This window comes from Erythrolamprus reginae, chromosome 10 (genome assembly GCF_031021105.1).
Source record: "Erythrolamprus reginae isolate rEryReg1 chromosome 10, rEryReg1.hap1, whole genome shotgun sequence".
Lineage (NCBI taxonomy): Eukaryota > Metazoa > Chordata > Lepidosauria > Squamata > Dipsadidae > Erythrolamprus > Erythrolamprus reginae.
This window is the reverse complement of record NC_091959.1, coordinates 10,038,257-10,063,569: the sequence shown is the minus strand read 5'-3', so window position 1 is coordinate 10,063,569 and position 25,313 is coordinate 10,038,257. Positions and strand designations below refer to the sequence as shown.

Here is a 25,313-nt window from a genome sequence, read left to right as displayed (position 1 = left end):
TTGTTTTTTTTTAAAAAAAATTGAACTTCCAGAAAGTTTATTATCTCTCTTGTTGTTGTTTTTTTAATAAATTTTTTATTGATTTTAAAAGTTTACATAAAACAAACATATAACAGTGCACAGTGCATGTGCCCATCACCTAACAACATCACCCCCACCACCCATACAAGAGGATTCAAGAAAAAAGAATTTAATTGTTTATCTATTATTCCTTGGCTCTATCTTGATCAAGTATTACTAAAAGAGTGATTGCAATTTATTATCTCTCTTGTTGTAGAACTTTATTTAAAGGGCAATCTTGCAAAATCGTTTGGTAAAAACTCTATTTAAAAAATTACAAACTGACTTCATATTTTGGTGGATAGATGGCTGTGGAGTTCTTTTTCCTTGGTTTGTCCGTCTAATCTGATGTCCTCTGAGTTTGTGGACTTTCGCAATTATCTGGACTAACTGGTTCCTTCAGTTGACTTCTCCAGTGCTTCCCAGGTCAATGAACCTCTCAAAGAGGATGACAAGCTATGGGTCAAGGACGGATGGATTTCTATCTAGGGTTCAATTCAGTTCATGTGAATTAACTATTGCAACAAGGCGGTCAAACCAGTCATCCCTAGAGGCGATCAACCCTGGCTGCTCAGGCCAGATCCTGAAGATGACACTCAAATATTTTGGCCACCTAATGAGAAAGAAGGACTGACTGGAGAAGAGCCCAATGTTGGGAATGATTGAGGGCAAAAGAAGAAGGGGATGGCAGAGAAAGAGGGGGCTGGATGGAGTCACTGAAGCAGTTGACGTGAGCTTAAATGGACTCCAGAGGATGGTAGAAGACAGAAAGGCCTGAAGGAAGGTTGTCCATGGGGCTGCCATGGGACGGACACAACTTTGCAACAACAAACTATTGCAACATGAGTGTAAAAGGGATGAGCATCCCAATTGAACACTCCCTCTAAATACTTGGATTTTAATTTGAAACAAGCATTGGATAATCTCTTTTGTCCCCATATGAGACATTAACCAGGAAAGTTTGGAAACCAACATTAGATCTACTAACTCACAGTCTACGTTCCAATTCCAATTGTTTCCTCATTGCTTATTTGACCCTTATGACATTAGAGAAACATCTTTCAGCTGTGGTGAGGGGGGCATTCGCCCAGGTTCGCCTGGTGCACCAGTTGCAGCCCTATCTGGATCGGGAGTCACTGCTCACAGTCACTCATGCCCTCATCACCTCAAGGCTCGACTACTGTAACGCTCTCTACATGGGGCTACCTTTGAAAAATGTTCGGAAACTTCAGATCGTGCAGAATGCAGCTGCGAGAGCAATCATGGGCTTTCCCAAATATGCCCATGTCACACCAACACTCCTCAGTCTGCATTGGTTGCCGATCAGTTTCCGGTCACAATTCAAAGTGTTGGTTATGACCTATAAAGCCCTTCATGGCACCGGACCAGATTATCTCAGGGACCGCCTTCTGCTGCACGAATCCCAGCAACCAGTTAGGTCCCACACAGTGGGTCTTCTCTGGGTCCCGTCAACTAAACAATGTCGCTTGGCGGGACCCAGGGGAAGAGCCTTCTCTGTGGCGGCCCGGGCCCTCTGGAACCAACGCCCCCCAGAGATTAGAATCGCCCCCACCCTCCTTGCCTTTCGTAAGCTACTTAAAACCCACCTCTGCCGCCAGGCATGGGGGAATTGAGATGCTCTTTCTCCCTAGGCCTTTACAATATATGCATGGTATGTCTATATGTATGTTTGGTTTTTTATATTAATGGGGTTTTAATCATTTTTAGTATTGGATTATTACTGTACACTGTTTTATTATTGCTGTTAGCCGCCCCGAGTCTCGGGAGAGGGGCGGCATACAAATCCAATAAATAATAATAATAATAATAATAATAATAATAATAATAATAATAATAATAATAATTGTTGACCCTTGGTGACTCTGCTAGAGTAGTCCATGCAGTTTTCTCAGCAAGGTTTTCATCATAAAAGTGAGATATAGAGACTTGTCCGAGATCTGGCCTCAGGTGGGACCATAACTCAGGTGGGACCATGGTGTCCTAACCATCATGACACAAAACTGCCTCTCACAAATGTGATATCAATTACGAAGGCTATATTGTTATTACATTTTTATCTGAAGCAAATGGACCTCTCTTGGATTATGCTGAAAATAATGTGGTTTGTGTTCCAGGTCCTTCAGCAGGGGAATCCGAAGGCAATTTTAATATTAGAGGCTAAAACACATGAAGAACTGTTGCAGGAACTGCTTATGTCTAGTTTGATGAAAAGAAGGACTAGGGGTGACAAATAATAGATTCTGCTATGAATTTTGCTCCATTTTGACTCATTCCCCTTTTGGGATGTGCTTTTTAAATTGCACGTCTACGAGTGAAGACTGCACCATTGCTTAGTTGCTGTGAAACATCTGTAACAACAACAATAATCGATAAACAAAATGATACTTACACATACGTGGAATCTGTATTAGCCAAATGGAGGTTTGGGGTGTTTAGAGGTTCCGCTGCTATAAGTATATCTTGATCTATGGCCATTGGGAGTACAGCATATCCACAGTAATCTATATGTTCACCTATTAAAAAAAAAAGTAGAAAATTAAATGATCTCTCATAGCACCCAAATGCCCCCTTTTTTCATTTGACTGAGTTCTGCATGGGATGGTTTATTTATGCTTAAGATTCTCAGAAATAAGAGATTACATCTTGGTGTATAGGAATGGCTTTCGCTAGACTGAAGCAACTTGATAGAATGCGCAGTACACAATATAAAATTAAAATGACCACAGCAAAAGCATTGGCAGAAAGGTCAAAAGTAATCAGAGCAAACCTAATCAATTGGTAATAAAGATAAACACAATAGCAATATATCAATAATAGTTCAGATGTCAACAGCGCTCTATTGAAGAGTTCTTGTATTATTTCTGGGATGTTAAGTGATGTAACAAGTCTTCATTCTAAGGGAAACCCACTCGATACCACTGGAACTGTCTGAAAAATAGTATTTGTTGGCTTTCTTCCCCTCTCTTCGTTAAAGTGGGATAGAGAGTATAACCAAAATCCTCTCCTGGGAAAAATATACTGAACAGGTTAATTCAAGCAGGAAGTGGCAACCCGGCAGATATCTTAGTTAGTGCCACACCCTACTGTCTAACAAACAAATATAGGCTATTAAGTGAAAATTTCTGGCTGCCACTTGATTTCACTGCTGAAAGGTTAACAAAATAATGCATTAAAAATACTTTACCTATTAAGTTGACTCGGCCTGGTGCTCGGACATAAAACTTTGGTGTTGTTTTAAATTTAGAGATGAACATGTTTTTCAGTTTCAGCAATCTGAAAAGAAGTAGCAGTACAAATTTGTCACCAATACCGATATCAAGGGATACATTTCAAAACCGAAGATCTTCAAACCATTTGACATGAGCAGGCTCTAGTTTTATAGGCTAATGTAGTTTTAATATTCACAGGTTCTATGACTGCATCCCACTAATCCTGGCACTGTTAGTGAAAGTATTTATTTATTTACTTTATTTATTTATTTATTATTATTATTATTATTATTATTATTATTATTATTATTATTAATTAGATTTGTATGCCGCCCCTCTCCGTAGACTTGGGGCGGCTCACAACAGTGATAAAAACAATACATAATGACAAATCTAATAATTAGAATCTAAAATAACAATAGTACATTTAAAGGTCTAAAAAGCAAGGAACCTGAACATAAAAAACATACATACAGTCATATCATGCACAAAAAATTCATAGGTAGGGGGAGATGTCTCAGTTCCCCTGCGCTTGACGACAGAGGTGGGTTTTAAGAAGTTTACGAAAGGCAAGGAGGGTGGGGGCAGTTCTAATCTCTGGAGGGAGCTGATTCCAGAGGGTTGGAGCCGCTACAGAGAAGGCTCTTCCCCTGGGTCCCGCCAGACGACATTGTTTAGTCGACGGGACCTGGAGAAGACCAACTCTGTGGGACCTAACCGGCCGCTGGGATTCGTGCAGCAGAAGACGGTCTCGCAGATATCCTGGTCCGGTGCCATGAAGGGCTTTATAGGTAATGACCAACACTTTGAATTATGACCGGAAACTGATCAGCAACCAATGCAGACTGCGGAGTGTTGGAGTAACTATTACTATTAGTAATAGTAAGTAATCTTTACACAGGACACAAAACTAGGAAGGGTTGTATACTTTTATATTATATGATCCTAGCTAGCCTATTGCAATTTATTCAAAAATATCATGGCTTGCTATTCAGGGAACCACAGCAATTTGGCAGAAGAGAAATTTTGTATGCAGTTGAATTCAAATCCAACTCCATCCCCATCGCCCATTCCAGGAGATATTGCAGATGATGGGACAAAACTTGGGCACACACAAATCATCATTCAACCATGTTGAATATGGCTCCTTAATGAAATTTTGTGCCTGACAATGATGGCAATTGCCGTTTCAAACCCATACCTTCTGTTCATTAACCCTTGTTGGTCAGATGATGTTAAATTATCCAGTTTTATTCCCACAACTACTGTGTAATATATACTGCTCAAAAAAATAAATAAAGGGAACACTCAAAGAACACATCCTAGATCTGAATGAATGAAATATTCTCATTGAATACTTTGTTCTGTACAAAGTTGAATGTGCACAACAGCCTGTGAAATTGATTGTCAATCAGTGTTGCTTCCTAAGTGGACAGTTTGATTTGACAGAGGTTTGATTTACTTGGAGTTATATTGTGTTGTTTAAGTTTTCCCTTTATTTTTTTTGAGCGGTGTATTTTGGCCTATCTGGCTCCAAGTCACCAAACGAACATCCATGTCTGAGTAGAACTGGACCAATTTTAGTTCAAAACCTTAACCCAATCTTTCCCAATCTGGCACAAAAAATATGCATGATTTTATTGATGGGTTTTAAACTGTCTTTTAGATGTTGCTTTTTGTTGTAAGCCGCCCAGAGTCCTCTTGGAATTGGGTGTCATATAAATCAAATAAATAAATAAAATAATAAAATAGTCAGAAGAGAAGGATTTAGGGGTAAGGATTTCTGACAGTCTCAAAATGGGGTGAACAGTGCGGTCAAGCGGTAGGTCTACGGAGAGGGGCGGCATACAAATCTAATAAATAATAATAATAGGGAAAGCGAGTAGAATGCTTGGCTGCACAGCTAGAGGTATAACAAGCAGTAAGAGGGAGATTGTGATCCCGCTGAATAGAGCGCTGGTGAGACCCCATTTGGAATACTGTACTGTGTTCAGTTCTGGAGACCTCGCCTACAAAAAGAGATTGATAAAATTGAACAGGTCCAAAGACGGGCTACAAAAATGGTGGAATGTCTTAAGCATAAAACTTATCAGGAAAGACTTTATGGACTCAATCTGTATAGTCTGACAGAAGGGAAAGGGGGGACATGATCGAAACGTTTAAATATGTTAAAGGGTTAAGTAAGGTTCAAGGGGGAAGTGTTTTTAATAGGAAAGTGAACACAAGAACAAGGGGGCACAATCTGAGATTAGTTGGGGAAAAGATCAGAAGCCACATGAGAAAATATTATTTTACTGAAAGAGTAGTAGATGCTTAGAACAAACTTCCAGCAGACGTGGTTGGTAAATCCACAGGAACTGAATTTAAACATGCCTGGGATAAACATATATACATCCTAAGATAAAATACAGGAAATAGTATAAGGGCAGACTAGAACTTTTATGTTTCTATGTTTCTGAATGTGTTAAGGACCCTGTTGCCAACTGGCTAAGTATCTCAGCTACTAGGTATATTTATTTCGGATGCTCCTCTTATTTTTGTGCTTTGAAATGCTTTTTAGTATTTTGAGTGTAACGTGTGTGGTTTTTTTTAACCACCCAAAATCATGTATTGAGATGAGCGGCTATAGAAACGGAATTATTGAATGAATGAAGTGAACGCCTATTTTCTTTCTAATGGGAAGCAAACCGAGTAAAGCACCCGGAACTGCCCCTACTATCTTCTATAAGGTTACAACTCCTCCAATGTCATGCACCCCGATCTGGGAGTAAGTAACCTAGCATAACCAGCTACTCTCCCCCCGGAGGGGGGGGGGGAACTACGCGCAGGACTCGTTGCAAAAAAAGCGCTTCAAGGAAGCCTCTTTATACTCTTAGCCTTCTGCCCTGGTCGCTGGAACTCACGGGGACGAGAGTCCGACCACGCACCTCGGTTCTTCCACCAGCTGGACCGAAAGGGTGGGGGGCTCGCCGGCAGCCATTCTGTGCTCCCCTCCCCACGCTTAGCAACCTTTGCTGCGGGGTTGTTGGTCCTTCTGCAAGCGGCCAAGCTCCGGGACACGTCGGCTTCCAGCTCCGCTCTCTGCAGCTGTTTCCTCCTCGTCTATTCCCCGCCCAGATGCGCTCCTGATGGCCAAGGGGACGAAGCTCCGCGCCCTATCTCGGCTGCAGATGCGGAACCGGAGACATTCCCACGAAGGATGCAGGGAGAAGCGAAGACCCGCGTCTCTCTCCACCAGGGAGACTTAAGCTATTCCCGGAAAGGCTTCTATAATTTGCACTTAAGGGTAGAACAAGAAGCAATGGGTGGAAACTAAATAAGGAGAGAAGTAACCTAGAACTAAGGTTGATCAGTGGAACAGCTTGCCTCCAGAAATTGTGAATGCCACAATGTCATATTTTTTACAGTCCAGTTTAGATTGGTTGACATTTAGTTTAAGTCTATTACCTGCTCGTGTGTTGTTGCGGTTGAAGGTGAAGTAGTCACTAACAGGAAGGACATTTTGGTATATGATTTTATGAACTGTAGTTAACTCGGAACGGAGGCGACGAAGTTATAAATTGTCTAATCAAAGAATTTCAAGTCTGGTGGAGTAAGGTAACTACTAGGTAACGTCGTCAGGCGCACTGACGACATTACCTAGTTGGGTCATGAAACGTCTGCAAGAAAACAACTAAGATCCGAAAGCATCCAAGGACTCCTCATTTCAACCCCGAACTACAAATAATTCCTTTCGAAAGGTGAATATAGGCTGAGCTCTGATTTGACACATTCTCTTGAGAAGCAGCAGAGCCGCCAAAGGGAGAGCACCACGCTCCCCTCTGCAGCCCTCTTAACACCACCCAGGTAAAAGTTTTGCACCCGCATTGGGCCTCCCGAAGCTTCATCCAAATCAGCCGTTGCTAAGCAGCCCGGTTGCCAAGGAAGGAGAAAATAAATAAGAATGCCTGGTGCACCCCGAATGAGACTCCGGGCGGGCGCACGCGACCGGAAAAGGCGGGGACGCGGCGCGACGGAGGCTTTTGCGCGCGACCCCTTTCCTCCCCCCGCACGTCGCACCGGGGGGTTATCCGAGGCGCGGGGCATTGTGGGAGAAGAGGGCTGTTGGTCCGACCATCCGCGCCCCCGCCCCTCCTCCTCCCCCTCCCCTCGCGTCCTCCGGCCAAGATGTCTGACATGGAGGATGACTTCATGTGCGACGATGAGGAGGACTACGACCTGGTAAGGGGAGGCCCCCCTCCTCCTCCCCTCAGCCGCCTTGGCTTCCCCGGCTTCCTCCACTCGCCGGGCGCCTTCGCCCTCTTCCGGAGCCCCGCCTGAGGGGGTCTGCGCCACCTTCTCGGCCGCCCGGAAGGAAGCACGGCGGGAGGGCGGCTGAGGGGCGCAACCGAGCCCCCCCCCATGTCTCTTTCTTTCGCCCGGCTCTTCCCTCCGGCCCGGGAAAGGGGGGCCGATGCAGCCCAGGCCCCGCAGTAGGCTCCCTTGCCAGGCCGCCTGCCCAAGGGGCGCTGGGCCTCGACCCCCCAGAGATGGAGCCCTAACGGGGGGCGGGTGAGAGAAGTGGGCTTGTTTTACCCAGAGGGACCCGGCCCTCGCAGCCCCTGAAGCTCCCCCCATCCCTGGCCCGGTTGGGTGGAGGGGGGGGCTATAGGGGTCACCCACCAGGGGCGGGGGGGTGGCTATGGGGGAGTCGATCCCCAGTGGGGGGGAAAGTTGGGGGGGATTCCAGGATTGACCCCCACCTTAGAGGAGGCAGCCTAGTTTTACTTTGGGGGGACTTCTGAAATTTGTGGCGGCTTTTCAGGCGGTCCTCGACTTGTAACCGTTCCTTTAGTGACTGAGGTTGTACGCCAGTGGTGGGCTGCAGCCGGTATGGGCCACGCTATAGTGTGGTTGCGATGCGCACATAGCTGCAAGTCCCTGACGAGATTTGGCTTCGGGGCATGTGTGGAAGCAAAGATATTGCTTAAAATCGGTTTTATTTATTTATTCAAATTACTTATTTATTCAACTTCTATGCGCATGTGCGGAAGCAAAGGCATCGCTTAAAATCAGCAATATTTATTTATTTATTTCCTTATTTATTCGACTTCTACGCCGCCCAATCCCGAAGGACTCAGGGCGGCTTACAAACAATATAAAATAGGACAGTTTACAATAAAAAGAAGTCAAGTACCAATTAAAACAACCCCAGTTCAAACCCACAATTCAGCAGTCCAATCAAAACATACATATCATTCAATATGATTTGGCCGTCAGAGATGTACAATTCATGGCCCCCAGGGTCCTTGCGCGAGATTTCACCTCCTGCGCATGCGCAGAAGCCATATCTCGCACCACCATATGTGTGTGTGCCCACAAGATGCCCACACAACTGCACCCATCACTGGGGACGCACTGGTAGCGCCGGCGACGGGCAGCCTTTCACTGGTTATACCAGAAAAAAGTGACTTGGTTTTCCACACTTGGCATCCCTGTGGTCACATGGACTTACCTTTGGAGGTTTGGCAACCGGCTCACTTGTGCGACCGGTTGCAGCATTACACAGTCAGGTGTTCTTTTGGGCGATCTGACCAGCGAAGTCAAAAGTGGGGAAGCCAGATTTGCTTAACAACGGTGTTAATGATTGAACAACGACAAGGGGGGGGGGGTCGCTTTGGCGAGGAATTTTATAAAATGGGGCAAAACTCGCTTGACAAATTTTCTCACTTGACAACATCAATGTTGGGCTCAGTTCTGGTCCTAAGTGGAGGACTACTTCATTCCTGCATCGAAAAGTGCAGAGTCCGCAAGGAGTTGGGCGGCTTATAAGTCTAATAAATTAAGTTAAAAGTGTGGTTTTTGTCTATCTTTGTGGTGCTGGGAGGGGAAGAAGGCTTGATGGCCCATGATTAGTATTTTGTGAGAGTCTAGAGAGTCAAACTTTATTATCACATTGATTATCCTGATTATTTCTTTTCATGTGGGCATTGGGAGTTTTATGGCGGGCGGGGGGGTGGGTGGTTTGGCAGTGGCGTGGTTTATAGGGTTTTTCTTCCTGTGTGGTAAAAGTCCTCTATTTTGATGTCATTTCACAGGTGGCGTAGGAGCCACCTTTGAAAATGAGTGGTTAATCTGTTGAACAAATTTTGCGCTGTAGGAAAAGTTGTAACTCCGAGTTGGTTTTCTTTGAGCAACAGCTTATTTAGGTAGATATAGGGGCTTTGTGATTTTTGTGACTTTCTGATATTTGTTATTTTATTATAGAAATATAACATTTTTATTTCCTGTAGGCCGCCTCGTGTCGCTGTGAGTAGGCGGCAATATAAATTTTCCAAATAAATGAATAAAACCAAATACATAGATCTTTCCTTACAGTGGTTCTCAACCTTTTCTTTACCTCCGCCCCCTTATAAATATCATGTGGCCACAGATCCCCCCCCCCCAAGACTTAACCCAAGATTTAAATCATAACATTTCTTCAAGGCTTTTCGGACCCTCTGTGATGACCTTGCGGCCCCTAGGGATCCACAGACTACAGGTTGAGAACCACTGCAGTAATTAATAAGTGGAAAACAAGTTGGCTGCCATGATTTCTAAATTGAAATTCTTGTTTGTAGGTTTGAGGGAGTACTTGCTAACTTTTGAAAACACTGATTATGTAGGTTTCTCCACTGGTTTTTTTTCCAAAGGCACAGTGTGACTCCTAGCATTCTAGCATCTTCATTTAAAAATCCTAGCATCTTCCTTTAAAAATCAAAGAGACTATAACTAGGAGTCACTCTTGTTTAAGGTCTTGGAGAACAAATAGGTAGTCATGTATGGATTCTCCAGGTGTAGATCTTTTGTAAAATATGATCTATGGGTTGTATGGAACCCATCATTTATCAGAAATTTTGTGAATCTACTGGTTTAGCTTATCATCTACAGCAGGGATCCCCAAACTTTTTACACAGGGGGCCAGTTCACTGTCCCTCAGACTGTTGGAGGGCCGGACTATAAAAAAACCCCTGAACAAATCCCTATGCACACTGCACATACCTTATTTTAAAGTAAAAAATAAAATGGGAACGTACTATTTAGAGGGGGGGAAGAAGTCTGAAATTCCTATACAGTATGTTTATGTTTTGTTTTTAATTTTCTTTTGTTAACATCTGATTGTAGGTTTTCTTGGCTTATAGAAAAATGTATAAAGAAAGGAGGAAGCACTTTGGCATAATGGTTAATAAGTTAGAAATATAATTGTACTTTTTGAAGGAACATTAAGGAGGGAATTTAATTAAAAGAAAATGAATGTAACTGGATGATAAAATTAGAAAAAAAAACTTTTGCAACTTTTTTGATGATTGATATTAGTTACTAACAAAATACCGCATTCATAGAAAATACAGTGTTGTGTCAGTCACCCGTGGGCCGGATAAATGGCCTCAGCGGGCTGCATGCGGCCCGCGGGCCGTAGTTTGGGGACCGCTGATCTACAGTAAACACAACCAGAATCTCCTTAGTCCTTGAAAATCACACTGAGAGCATATAGGAGATAGCTTGGTGGAAGCATTGGATTAAGAGGATAGTACACTATTTGGCCTTCCAACTGATCCAACAAGCAGCATTAACAAGCCGTTAATCTGGCTATTTTATTTAATAGCAGAAATCTTTCTGAAACGTAGTTATGAATTACCCTATTCCTCATGCCTTTATGAGGGGAAGGGAAGGTTAATGTTAGGGCTGATGAATTCTACCTTGTAAAAATAAAACCTACATGTTTTTGATGTATTTATGAGAGTTGCTTTTAACTGCACGGGTTGTTTGACTTTTATTCCATAGGACAAACTGCAAAAAGCATCCCTTTTCAAATTGTTAAAGCAGCTAAGAATGTGTGGCAACGTCAGAAGCCACTGCTAGCTATTTGCTTATGCAGTCACTGCAACTCATTTTTCCCCAATTTCCCATTTTATTTCTACCCCATGGTACACTCTTCTCTGGCGCTTATCACTTAATTGATTAAAATTCAATGTTCTCAGCTGACACGTATATATTTACCTTTTTTTCTTTAAATACAGGAATATTCTGAAGACAGCAACTCTGAACCAAATGTAGATTTGGAGAATCAATATTACAACTCCAAAGCCTTGAAAGAGGATGACCCCAAAGCAGCACTGAGCAGTTTTCAAAAGGTTTGTAATTTTAATTTTTCATATTGGTATCCATTCGTCTTGTCAAATGTTTTGCTTTATAAGCGTGATAGCTTGGTGCAGGCAAAATCGTATTGTCACATAACCCTGGGATATTCTCCATGTTTCACTTTTGATAGGTTTTATAGTAAATCAGGACTGTCAAACTCCCAGCTCATGTGTCATGCGCTGGTCACACCCACACCTGGTTTAGTAAAGGGGGGGGGGGGGGAATCCAGATACATCATGTGACGCCATCATGACAACTTGAGTTTGACACCCATGTGACAGATGATACTTATTATCTAAGGCAGGGGTCTTTGCTGGCTGGAGAATTCTAGAAGTTGAAGTCCGCTAGGCTTAAAGTTGCCAGGTTGGAGACCCCTGATCTAAGGGATAGTCTTGTGAAACCTATTTGGAATATCACTGGTCCTAGTAATGTCTTGTTCAGGGGGAACTGAGCTTAGCTACCTAAAATCTCCTCAATGCTCCTTTGAAGTATTTAAGACTTTTTTTGTTTGTGGGAACATTTATTTTAAGACTAAATGCATCTTGTTGTTGCTACTTTTGAATTTTTAAAAAATCTTTCTACAACTGGGTTTATATAGTGATGGATTGAACATGACCTCTTCCTCTCTGCCTTCTTTTGTTACTGTTTTAGTAACTGCATTGTAGACAGATCCAGTTGCTGGTGCGTTGTTTGAAGTGACAACTAAGTCCTTTGAAAATAATTTCTGCATAAAGCTGCTGAATGTCTTCCTGTTGTAATAAATCCAGAAGAAGGACTTGAAATCAGGACACGGACATTCAAGGATGAAATACAGACATTCTAAAAAAAAAAAAAGCCATTTGATGGATAACAGAAAACTTACTCCTGAAACAAAAAAAGATGACTAGGATTTACTGTAGAGCTTTTGACAAATCTACAAGTATAAAAACTGAAAAGATTATCTTACTCTATTTTTTTTAGGTTTTGGAGCTTGAAGGTGAAAAAGGAGAATGGGGATTCAAAGCATTAAAACAGATGATTAAAATAAATTTCAAACTGGTAAGACGTGTATCATTTTTACTTGGGTTTTTTTCTGTAAGAACTAAGCCACAGCAAAATGAGAGAAATTTGTCGTTAGCAAAGTATGACCCCTTCAAAATGAGTGGAAGAGCACTTGCAGAAATTCAAGGCATGTATCCAGTTACACAGGGTTTGCTCTATTTTTAAATTTACTAACTAGACTCATCTTCAGTTTGAAATGCGTTGTTATAATTCATAAATATTTCTTTTTCTGATGAAGACTAACTTTCCTGAAATGATGAACAGATATAAACAACTATTGACCTACATACGGAGTGCGGTCACAAGGAATTATTCAGAAAAATCTATCAATTCTATTCTTGATTATATTTCAACTTCAAAGCAGGTTAGACGATCTCCTTTCAATTTCTAGAAATTGCACCTTCTTGAAAAATCACCCTCCGTGAATGTTACAAATTTATTTTGTTCATTATAAAAATAATCGTTCCAGTTAAAGAGACAGCAGTTCATCACAAAATAGAGAACCATTTATTTATTTATTTACTGTTTATTACAAAGACTGGCAAATCATATGGAACAAAATCTATTTCTTTGTATAATCTATTTCTTGCATGCAAAAATATAGAAAGAGCAAAATGTGCTTTCATCTACTGTTTGCCCCAAAAAGATTGCAGGTCCTTGGGATAAAAAAAACACCTGGTTTTTTAAACAAATAACTACTTTAATGAACCTGAGAGATTGAATTTGAGAATTTAGCAGAATTATATCATTCTCCGGCTTTAACTCTGACATTTCAGTGAACCTCTAGGAATTTTTATTCTTGTCAAATTTGATTTGTAAATTCTTTTATTTTTAATAAATTCTTTTATTTTATAATAGTGTTATCATAGACCAACTTTTAATTTAATTTAGTTGTATGATATGTTTTTTTTAATGGTATACAAGATTTCAAAGACAAAGATGTAACCAGGATACTTAAGTAGGTATAGAAAATCATTTGACAGCTGTAATCTTGCTCAACACTAGAAAATATCCTGTGTTCTAGCAACTGCCATTATGTAAGACATTCCCATCCCAAACTCAGTGAAGGTTGCATCACGTCTTTAGACTGAGCTTTGGGATTGTTTTAGACCATTTCCTTAGCTCGGTTTGTTGTTCAGTGCCTTTTAAAAGTTCTAAGAATCTGTTTAGTTTTGCTTCTCTTGGAAAACAGTTAGGTAGCACCATTTTTAGCACAAATGTTATTGATTTTGCTGCTTTCTCCCTCCTTCTCATTAATTGTTCTTTTCTCAATGTTTTAAAATTATTATGTTGAAATAATATTGAAATAGAATAGCCCCAAGATGAGATAGGCAGCAAATAGAGTGAATACATAAATACATAAAAATAAAATAATTGCTGAACATGTGTACTGGATCTTCAAACTCCTAAAATACCCTCAAAAACATGAATTGTGCAGTATATGATTCTGCCATTGGCATCTGGGTTATTTTCATGGGCAGAGTTTCCTTAAGTCTTCCTTATTTCAGACCTGAAATGATAATATCTGTTCAATAGAGAAATAAACATGGCATTAAAGATTATGAAATAAGTGTTTCTACTTGCACAACTTAATTATAGTTGAACAGCAATGTATCTCACTGGAGAAAAAAAAGAATTAATATCTTTTTATTACTTTTATTTGCCCAATATAGGGTGATAATTTTGTAGGTGCCAGAGTAAAAGGCACTTAGGAATTTGCAGCTTCCGTAGCTCAAGCCAAATCATAGTATTATTTCATGAAGCACTAAAACACTCTAACCATGAAACAGATTCCCACAGATGTCTGGAAAAAGAGTTTGAAAACCCAAATTAAACTGATCTTGTTATGGTTTGTCAATGTTAAAAATATGTACATATTAATGCCAATATTAGAGTGTATAAGTTTTCAAAGTTGCACTGGGTGTGTTCATGTTTGACTTTATTAACGGGCACAAATTTGCTGTTTACAATTATAGAATTCTGATTTTTTATGTCAGATGGATTTGCTTCAGGAATTTTATGAGACAACACTTGAAGCACTGAAAGATGCTAAGAATGATAGATTGTGGTTTAAGACAAACACAAAGGTAAAATAATCAGTCTGATTGTTGTTGTTTTGTTTTTTGGGAATGTTACCATTTTTAAATATATATTTAGGATTCTTCCTTTAAAAAAAATAATAATCACATTTTGCTTTATAGCTTGGCAAATTATATTTAGAACGAGAAGAGTATGGCAAATTACAGAAGATTTTGCGGCAACTCCATCAGTCATGTCAGGTAAGGTACAGTTTGTTCTCTGTTTTTCAACTGGTTCTAATTCTCTTGCCTGCTGCAATCTTTTGTAGAGTATTTAAATAGCACAAGTATTCATTTGACAATATGATAGCAAGTATAGAAGTAGTTTGACAGGCATATTATTTATTATTTTATTATTTATTCGTTTGTCCAATACACAGATACATAGGAAGAAAAATAGACATGTAGTAATATATATAAGGGTAAAAGTGAACTTAGAGGAGAGGATATATGAAAGGAAGAAAATATATATGATATGTGAGAGAAAGGAAAGACAATTGGACAGGGGACGGAAGGCACACCAGTGCACTTATATATGCCCCTTACTGGCCTCTTAGGAACCTGGAGAGGTCAATCGTGGAGAGTCTAAGGGAGAAATGTTGGGGGTTAGGGGTTGACACTATTGAGTCCGGTAATGAGTTCCATATCTTAGGAAGATAATTGATAAAATAGAATAGAATCATCAGCCTCTTCCAGATGTCTCTTGCCATGTCTTATTTGAGAGCTTTCAACAAGCTTCCCAAGTCCATGAAGGAAATAAATTGATATTTGAAGAACCCAATAATTAACTCCTTCACCCCGGAGTTCTCCTTTCAGGTGCAGAGAGAGAACTGGGTTCAAATTATGCCCTCTGGAAAGCTTTAGAACTTCAAGTTTATGGCTCCTAGGAATCTATACTGGAGTTTGGTTTCTCTGTTGATTTGAAATGTATACTTCATTTTTTCCCCAGTCCAGGCATAAAGATAGTTTAGAACAGAGGTCTTTAAACTTGGGAACTTTAAGACTTGTGGACTTTAACTCTCAGATTTCAGATAAAAATATGCACATATTAATGCCAATATTAGAGTGTATAAGTTTTAAAAGTTGCACTGGGTGTGAAATTTGGATGTTGATGTCTACAAGTCTTAAAGTTGCCAAATTTGGGGACATCTGGTTTAGAACTTGCGGTGCATACGAGACACCTTTTATAAACTAAAATCTACAAATAAATGTCATCTGTATTTCATAGGAAGCACGGAGAAAAAGTGCATTCATGATTTTATACTACACGTGTTGTTTTGTTTTTAACTAGACTGATGATGGAGAAGATGACCTTAAAAAAGGCACTCAGCTATTGGAAATTTACGCTTTGGAAATTCAAATGTATACAGCCCAAAAAAATAATAAAAAACTTAAGGCACTATATGAACAGTCATTGCACATCAAGTCTGCAATTCCTCATCCGCTGATCATGGGAGTTATCAGAGGCAAGTACAGTGGCATCTTAAAGACTAATAGATTAGACCAGAGGTCTCAAAACATGGCAACCTTAAGACATATGGACTTCAACCCAGAATTCACCCAGCCAGCCATGGATTAGTGACAGGGGTAGGCAAGGTTGGCTCTTCTATGACATGTGGACATCAGTCCCAGAATTCCTCAGCTAGCATGATTGGTTCAGGAATTCTGGGAGTTGAAGTGCACAAATTGTAGAAGAGCCAACTTTGCCTACCTCTGGATTAGGCCATTGGAAGAGTCACAGCTAGTAAAACAGCAGTATTTGACAATAAGTCAAATTGTTAAGTACAGAAACGTGTTGCCTAACCCTGTGGCTATGAGAATAAGTATGATTTGGATTACTGCAAAGGGAGGAATATAAATAGGGGAAGGGTTGTTAGCTACAATTTACTAAGGATATTATTTGTAGAAACCAGGTTAAACTAGATATCCACAAGTATAACAACAGAGTATTAGGGAGAATGCAGACAATCTGTCTTACATTTGTAGATTTATTATCTCAAGGCAACATATTGAACACGGTTTTCTTAGAATTGATCAGTGTTGTTGGGTTTGTGCCTGTGGGAAATTAATTAGGCTCTTGTGACGCTTTGAGTCCAGTTCCAAAAAGGTGCTTCCTGCAAATAGAAGCTACGCTGGCAGACAAACGTAGCTTCTATTTGCAGCCCTTTAAAACAACTTGTTTCTTTTCAGGATCAGGTGGCTATGGCCCTGCTCATACTCTGAAACAGCATTTTGGAACTGAATCCAAGAGTTGCACAACTCTAGGGGGGAAAAATACTGCTTTGGCAGATGGTATCCTTTCCTTAAATTACCATGCAGTTATGGTCGTGTTTCACTTTTGACGTTGATGTGTATTGCAGTTTGAATATTCTACAGACATAATGAGATTCCAAGCTTGCTGTTTGGGAAAATTCCCTCCCATCAAATATATTTATAGGTATACCTTGTTTAGCACAGTTTTTATTACTATCATTATCATTATTATTATTATTATTTATTAGATTTGTATGCTGCCCTTCTCTGAAAACTCGGGGCAGCTCACAAGATATAGTATAAAACAAAGCATACAAAACAAATCTAATACGTTAAAAATATTGGCTAAAAACCCAATATATTTATTAATCAACCAATTCAGTCACACCGTGCATCACTTTTATTGGTCAGGGGGTCTAGATCTAATTGCTCCGGGCCTGGTGACATAGGTGACTCTTGAGACTCTTGTGGAAGGCGAGGAGGGTGGGGACAGTGAGAATCTCCAGGGGGAGCTAATTTCAGAGGGTCGGGCCACCCAGAGAGAAGGCTCTTTCCCTGGCCTCTGCCAGACAACATTGTCTGGCTAACGGGACTTGGAGAAGGGACCTAACCGGCCGCTCAGATTTATGCGGCAGAAAGCGGTCCTGTAAGTTTGAAATTAAATGCGTTTTTTGTTTTTTTGTTTAAAAAAAAAAAACAGCTTTGCAACCAATCCTCACATTTATGACCATTGCAGTGTTTCTCACAGTTCCAAGATTCCCCCTCGGGTGCCTTGGAACTGGCACAGGTTTACAACTATTGCAGCGATCAGTGTTGGCATGCTGCCTACATGACTTGCAACAAACAAAGTTGATGAGGAACGCAAAAGTAAAAATGCAAGTCGCGGCCCACATAGTGCTTTAGCTAATGATCATGGTGACTCACTTAACAATTGGGAAGGGATGTAAGTCTGTTCTGGTCACGTGATCTGTTGTTTAGCAACCACAGAGCTTAGTGATGGAACTGCCAGTCTCAATTGCTAAGAGAGGACCACCTGTATATAGGTTCGCTTTAATTATCCGGGATAGCAGTGTTCCATCTTATACTCACTTATACCTGGTAGTTGAAATAAGAGGCGTGATTTAGGCCTTATTCAATCTGCTTGGCCCTTTGTCATTGTTAATAAACAAAAGGTCAGTTTTAAAAGATACTCTTGTGTTCTGTGCAGCAATAGTAAATCATTAGCAGCCGTCTTAATTTTTCTCCCACAGAATGTGGTGGTAAAATGCACCTAAGAGAAGGTGAATTTGAAAAGGCACATACTGATTTCTTCGAAGCGTTCAAAAATTATGATGAATCAGGGAGTCCAAGAAGAACTACGTGCTTAAAATATTTAGTCCTAGCAAACATGCTGATGAAGTCTGGAATAAATCCATTTGATTCTCAGGAGGTACAGCTGACCCTTTCTTCATTTCTTGTCTGGGTGAAAGAGATTAGCAAAAAATATTTTTGTTATTGTAGAAATGTAAATCTGTATTATTTCCCCTGTAGGCAAAACCATACAAAAATGATCCAGAGATTCTAGCAATGACAAATTTAGTAAGGTAAGAACTTTCTTCTTAACGAGCAAAATGAATAGCAACCTACAAATTTATTTATTTATTTTATTTAATCAAATTTATAGGCTTCCCTTCTTCAGTGGTTTCAGGATGGGACTCAAATGAATTTGAAACAGTATGAAGAAATAGAGACAATCTGAAATTTGTTTCAAAGTGTACATTCTTTAATTAATGACCATTAAAATGTAAGGAGTATGCATAGTATCAGTGGTCCATCAATCTGTTGTACTCCTGATGTTTAGTTTCTTTCTCACTGTTACAAAAAAAAAAAGCTATTCTAATTTACCAGATATTTTCTGAATTATTTGAGGCAGTATGTGGTATGTGGATTATGTTATTAAAATCATATAAGTCTAAAAGCAAAACGAACGGCACCACTAATTCCTTGCCCCAGCAGTTTACCTCCAAAGCCTTAAACTTGGATGAGCACTTTGAGTGGTAGCCCCTGTATCATTAAAAAAAAGTAGAAACTATTTTATTTCACAAATCGAGAAATTACATCATCCCCAAATTCCTGATCTGCAGTCTCAGCCTCCCCACTCCCCCAGCAGAATTGACTGTTTGGAAGGCTGCTCTAGCAGCTGTGGCGAGGGGGGCGTTTGCCCAGGTTCGCCTGGTGCGCCAGTTGCGGCCCTATTTGGACCGGGAGTCACTGCTCACAGTCACTCATGCCCTCATCACCTCGAGGCTCGACTACTGTAACGCTCTCTACATGGGGCTACCTTTGAAAAGTGTTCGGAAACTTCAGATCGTGCAGAATGCAGCTGCGAGAGCAGTCATGGGCTTCCCTAAGTACCCTCCAACACTCCGCAGTCTGCATTGGCTGCCGATCAGTTTCCGGTCACAATTCAAAGTGTTGGTTATGACCTATAAAGCCCTTCATGGCACCGGACCAGAATATCTTCGGGACCGCCTCCTGCTGCCCGAATCCCAGCGACCGGTTAGGTCCCACAGAGTTGGCCTTCTCCGGGTCCCGTCGACTAAACAATGTCGTCTGGCGGGACCCAGGGGAAGAGCCTTCTCTGTGGGGGCCCCGACCCTCTGGAACCAGCTCCCCCCTGAGATTAGGATTGCCCCCACCCTCCCTGCCGTTCGTAAACTCCTTAAGACCCACCTTTGCCGTCAGGCATGGGGGAACTAAAACACCTCCCCCTTGCCCATGTTGTTTTGTTGATTGATTGACTGTGTGCCTGTTTTTTATATATACTGTTTTTATGAGATTATTAATTTAAATTGTAACTAGATGGGTGGGCATTGGATTTGGTATTATGTACTGTACTGTTTTTTATTATTGTTGTGAGCCGCCCCGAGTTTGCGGAGAGGGGCGGCATATAAATCCAATAAACCTAACCTAATAGCACTTAATATCACTTTACAGTGCTTTACAGCCCTCCAAGCGGTTTACAGAATCAGCATGTTGCCCCCAACAATTTGGGTCCTCATTTTTACGTAAGGGTGGAAGGCTGAGTCAACCTTGAGCCTGGTGAGATTTGAACTGCCAAATTGCAAGCAGCTGGCAGTCAGCAGAAGTAGCCTGCAGTACTGCACTCTAGCCACTGCGGCTCATATGCTCCTTTTGGATTGCAAATATAAATTTATGTGCCCACTGTCTCCTCCAGTCTGCCAGAGTATAACTCAGTGCTCTTTCTCTTGCAGTGCCTATCAGAATAATGACATCACTGAATTTGAGAAGATCCTGAAGACAAATCATAGTAACATCATGGATGATCCCTTCATAAGGGAGCACATTGAAGGTACAGAACTGTTGGGTTTTGCATTCTTCATTCTCCACCAGCCAGAATTAATGATGTTCTCAGTTCATAAAACTTCTTTTGTACTGAAATAACATCAAAAGTCAACTAAACAATGTCGTTTGGCGGGACCCAGGGGAAGAGCCTTCTCTGTGGCGGCCCCGGCCCTTTGGAACCAACTCCCCCCAGAGATTAGAATTGCCCCCACCCTCCTTGCCTTTCGTAAGCTTCTTAAAACTCACTTCTGCCGTCAGGCATGGGGGAACTGAGATAGGCCTTACAATTTATGCATGGTATGGTTGTATGTATGTTTGGTTTTATAATAAGGGGTTTCTTGGTTGTTTAGTATTGGATTGTTACATGCTGTTTTTAATTACTGTTGTTAGCCGGCCCGAGTCTGCGGAGAGGGGCGGCATGCAAATCAAACAAACAAACAAACAAACAAATAAATAAATAAAAGTACATCTAAAATTGTGTTAACCATGAAAATATGAGGAGTGAACCATGCAGTTTTTACTTTAGCCGGTTTGTGATAAGTTGGTCAATTAAAAGCCTTGGCGTCATTTATATATTTTTTGAATGATTTGAATTTGGCTATTTTAATTTTAAGTTTTGAAAAGACAATTTGAAAATCAGTTATTGGATTTCAGGATATGCAGGTAGTCCTCAAGTTACAGCAGTTTGTTTAGTGTTAAAACAGCACTGAAAAAAGTGACTTATGACTGTTTTTCGTGCCTGCAATTGCTGCAGCGTCCCCATGGTCGGATAATTAAAATTCAGATGCTTGGCAACTGACTCATATTTATGACGGTTGCAGCATCCTCGGGTCGTGTGATCTCCTTTTGTGACCTTCTGACAAGCCAAATCAATGGGGAAGCCAGTTTCACTCAACAGCCATGTTTCTGGCTTTACAAATGCAGTGATTCGCTTAACAAATGTCGTAAGAAGCAAGCAAGGTCGTAAAATGGGGCAAAACTCACTTAAACTCACTGGTTGAGCGACGGCAATTTTGGGCTCAGTTGTGGGTGTGCTTGTACAATGCAGCAATCACTGGGTAGAAACACATGCCTTTCTTTTATTTCTAATGCTATCCCTTATCCGTTTTGCCTTTGTTTTCTTTTCAGAACTTTTACGAAACATCAGGACACAAGTGCTTATAAAATTAATTAAGCCTTATACAAGGATACATATTCCATTTATTTCTAAGGTACTTCTCGTACATATTGTTTGCCTGGGTTTTCAGTTCTTGTTACTTATCAAAAAGTTAGAAAAAAAATGTTGCATCTATATATTTATGTCCTTCAACCTCTAATGCCTGGGCCATCACTTCTGCCTATTGTTTTCCTCATAGGAATTAAACATAGATGTAGCTGACGTGGAAAGCTTGCTTGTGCAGTGTATACTGGATAAGTGAGTATTTTTCCCCCTTTTCTTCAACAATAAGTATTTTTAAAGACTTGTTTATAGCGCAGGACATATAAAGAGTGTATTCTTTTTTCCCAATTAAAATTAAGTTGATGTGATGTTGCATGGTAATAGTAGAATACTGTATTCAACATTGTTTGGTTGTGGAAAAAGTAGTATCATGTAGGAGATAAATTTACAAGTAGGCAGTAATTCCTATTATCATTTTGTGTCATTCTGAAATATTTATTATATTCAAAAACAGGATTAAGCAAGTACATAGAGATGTAGCCGTCAGAGGGTTCCTCCCCCAGCATTTTAATATTAACTTAGTAATAATAAGATGACTGTAACTTGTTGCTTGTATCCTAAGATTTTTATTAATATTGATTGTTTCTTCATTGCTTATTTGACCCCTATGACAATCATTAAGTGTTGTACCACATGATTCTTGACAAATCTATCTTTTTTTTAATGTACACTGAGAGCATAGGCACCAAGACAAATTCCTTGTGAGTCCAATCACACTTGGCCAATAAAGAATTCTATTCTATTCTATTCTATTCTATCCTATTCTATTCTAAAGATTGATTCATAAGGATGTAGTTTAAAAACATTAATCAGATATCTACTGGTAAGGAGGCAAATGGTTTATTGAGTAAGTCTCCAGGTCATTTCAAGTAATACCTACCAAAGGTCAAACATTCACAACTCCCATCAACTTTGTAATTTGATTGGGTGACTTTTTTCTTCTTCTGTTCAGTTGTGTCTGAATTCTCCAAGACTGGCTGGACAGGTTGGCAAGTGTTTCGAAAATGGCTTGTAACGTCCTTTTTCTAGGGTTGAGAGAGAATCCCAGGATAACTCAGCCAGCTTTACACCTAAGGCAGCACTCCCAATTTTTAGCCAGATGCCTTAATCATTACACCAAGCAGGCTCTTTAGATCAGGGGTCTCCAACCTTGGCAGCTTTAAGACTTGTGGACTTCAATTCTGGGAGTTGAAGTCCACAATTCTTAAAGTTGCCAAGGTTGGAGACCCCTAGATTGAGAGATAGAACAAAAGAAAAACAGATTATTACTGGATTAACGTTGTCATATGTCAAATAATCTCACTGATTATATTTTTTTTAAATTATGAAAGAGATATGATTTCACTGTGACCTCCATTTCATCATAGCACAAAATTTCAAGAGTTCAATTTCATTTGTTCTTGGCTTTTGAGCAAAGTGTTGCTTTTGAAACTAATTTAACGTACAAGTAAAATTCCTAGTATTTCTTTAAGAATTCATTGAGTGAAATGCCTCATTTTCCCCTGTAAAAGTTTTATTTTGTAAAAGGAACCTCTTTGTATGAGAGATGTTGTGTCTGCATTGTTCAGTTTTCCACCCCCATTATCTTTGTTGCTGATTTTGTGTATGTGTGGTGTGTTTTTTTAAAAAAATCAACTTGCATGCAATTGGAATTTAGAATGTATGTAGAATTTCAGCTCTAAAGTGCTCTTTCTTGTTTTCTTCAGTTTAAACTAGCATACTATATTCACAATAACCTGGTCGTATTAATTAAGAATACTGTGTGGGTTTGGACTCATCTTGAAAATCCCATTTGAAGCTACATTTGCCGTAGTAATTATCGAATTATGATTAGTTTCGAAATAGATTTCACAAACTCTAACAAATTCTAGTTAGTATTAAGCACTTCTATTGTGCTTCTGTATAATTAGAGGTGAAAATTAATGAAGGAGGGAAATCAAAAAGTATTGTGCAAAGTTGCATTTATCCATGGTGAGAACACTGGGCACCTCAAGGAGGTATTAGTGTGTAATAACATTTGTGCCTTTGCTTCTTTCAGCACTATTCATGGCCGGATTGATCAAGTAAATCAACTTCTTGAGTTAGATCATCAGAAGCGGGGTGGAGCACGGTATACTGCATTAGATAAATGGACCAACCAACTAAACTCACTCAACCAGGCAGTAGTCAGTAAGCTGGCTTAAAGAGGAACAAGCTATGATGAAAACCTACTTAAGACAACAGCGCAGTGATGTAAACCTTAAAAACTGGGAATGGCAAAACTACTGTCGGTTGGTGTGCCCTGAAATTATTGGAGTTACCGGCACTAGTGCTTTTTTGATCAGCTGGTTTGTGTTTTGCTGCTGCATTTATCCCAAGAAAAAAACAAAACAGCTTTAATCTTCAGAAGAAAACCAAAATGGCATGGGATTGATGCTGTGTTGACCTTTTGCCCTCACCATGCGACACCCTAATAATCTACCAAGGGGCACCTGACGGCCAGAGAGGAGGTTATGTTTGTCATGATTTTAATTACACTGACACACGTTCCTGTTGGTTTAAATTTTAAGCGTATTTTACCTGCAGAAAAAAAAAATCTCTCACAAAAAATAACCTGCAATAACTTGAAACGCATCCCCCTTTTGAACATTTCCTCTTTCTCATGTAATACATTGAAACGTTTGCTGCATTTTGCAAAATGTCAACTCTCCAAAAAATGTGTCTGCAATATTTCTGTACCTGCAGTTGTAATAAAGGATTGGAGGAAACCCACAATTATGGTGGCATACTGTCACTTAGGTTTCAAGCAGCAAAAATAAACAGTGCAGTTCAGAAATTATATGTATATATATTTATTATTTCGTGAAAGGTTTTAACTATTATGTGGAACTTGACAGAGCAAGAGGATTTAAAATTATTGTTTGGGGTGGCAGGTGGGGAAGGTGATGCTGGCCTTAAACTAATAATTGGTAAGCATGGTTTGTGCATCCTCTACATCAGTGTTTCCCAACCTTGGCCACTTGAAGATATTTGGACTTCAACTCCCAGAATTCCCCAGCCAGCGAATGCTGGCTGGGGAATTCTGGGAGTTGAAGTCCAGATACCTTCAAGTGGCCATGGTTGGGAAACACTGCTCTACATCAGTGGTTCTCAACCTTTCTAATGCTGCGACCCCTTAATACAGTTCCTCATGTTGTGGTGACCCCCAACCATATGTCTAGCGCCAATTCTCCCAACAGAGTTTTAAGCTGATTGGCAGGAAGGTCAGAGGGACACCCCACTGTAAACGCCTGATTGGTCGAATTGTAAAAACATGTTCCAAGGCGCCAGAATAGAAGCTTTAGTTCCTAACACCATGGGAAATTTGTCTTTTCCCATAGTCTTAGGCATAGTTCCCTCTAAGCTGAGCAGTGAGCAATCGCTCACTTAAAAATCATCATCAACTCAGAGTTTTTCAAACCTGCCCAGAAGCCGAGAGGGAAAGAGTGAGAGGGAAGGAGAGAGAGGAAGAGAGAGAAACAGATAGAAAAAAGAGAGGAAGGAAAAGAGAAAAAAAAAGAATGGGAGTAAGGAAGAGAGAAAGAAAATCAAAATCTAGTTTGAAACTAGCTCAACTATTTAAGTGGCATTTTGATATTGATAGAGTTGCCCTATTATGAGCTCACTGTTACAGACACACAGTACAGTATTTTATTTTGAAATTCTCTGAAGCAAAACAGGGTGGGTTTTTTATTTGTTTATTTATTCATTCATTCATTTATTTCATATTTCTGTGCCGCCCAGTCCCGAAGGGACTGCCGCTCAGACGCTATACTTTTCCGCCCACCCCCCAAAAAAATTAGAGGGAACACTGGTCTTAGGTGACCCCTCTGAAACGGTCATTCGACACCCCCCCAAGGGGTCCCGACCCAGATTGAGAACCACTGCTCCATATCAACGTTAGACTTT

The 25,313-nt window shown here is 40.3% G+C and overlaps 2 protein-coding genes across 4 annotated transcripts in view; one reads left to right on the top strand and one right to left on the bottom strand.

Annotated features, from left to right (window-relative positions):
- GALK2 (galactokinase 2) overlaps window positions 1-6,558 on the bottom strand; it is a 67,847-nt gene extending 61,289 nt beyond the window's left edge. Inside the window, exons 1-3 of one of the 2 annotated variants that reach the window (XM_070763238.1) lie at window positions 6,194-6,558; window positions 3,266-3,354; window positions 2,471-2,594 (exon numbers count right to left, since the gene is read on the bottom strand). In XM_070763238.1, the coding sequence (XP_070619339.1) occupies window positions 2,471-2,594; window positions 3,266-3,354; window positions 6,194-6,270 (290 nt within the window). In that variant the 5' untranslated portion in view covers window positions 6,271-6,558. The remainder of the gene's footprint in view (window positions 1-2,470; window positions 2,595-3,265; window positions 3,355-6,193) is intronic. The other variant, XM_070763239.1, reaches the window with a different exon arrangement.
- Window positions 6,559-7,261: 703 nt separating this feature from the next.
- Window positions 7,262-24,201, top strand: COPS2 (COP9 signalosome subunit 2). Of its 2 annotated transcripts, none has more exons than XM_070762076.1 (13): window positions 7,262-7,511; window positions 11,330-11,443; window positions 12,411-12,488; window positions 12,730-12,855; window positions 14,489-14,578; window positions 14,693-14,770; window positions 15,861-16,035; window positions 18,073-18,251; window positions 18,353-18,405; window positions 20,077-20,174; window positions 21,296-21,378; window positions 21,523-21,581; window positions 23,425-24,201. In XM_070762076.1, exons 1-13 carry the CDS (start codon window positions 7,458-7,460, stop codon window positions 23,567-23,569), a joined length of 1,332 nt encoding a protein of 443 aa, XP_070618177.1. In that variant the 5' UTR covers window positions 7,262-7,457; the 3' UTR covers window positions 23,570-24,201. The 2 variants fall into 2 exon arrangements, with proteins under 2 accessions (XP_070618177.1, XP_070618179.1); XM_070762078.1 differs by having other exon boundaries at window positions 7,281-7,511; window positions 14,468-14,578.
- Window positions 24,202-25,313: the final 1,112 nt, after the last annotated feature.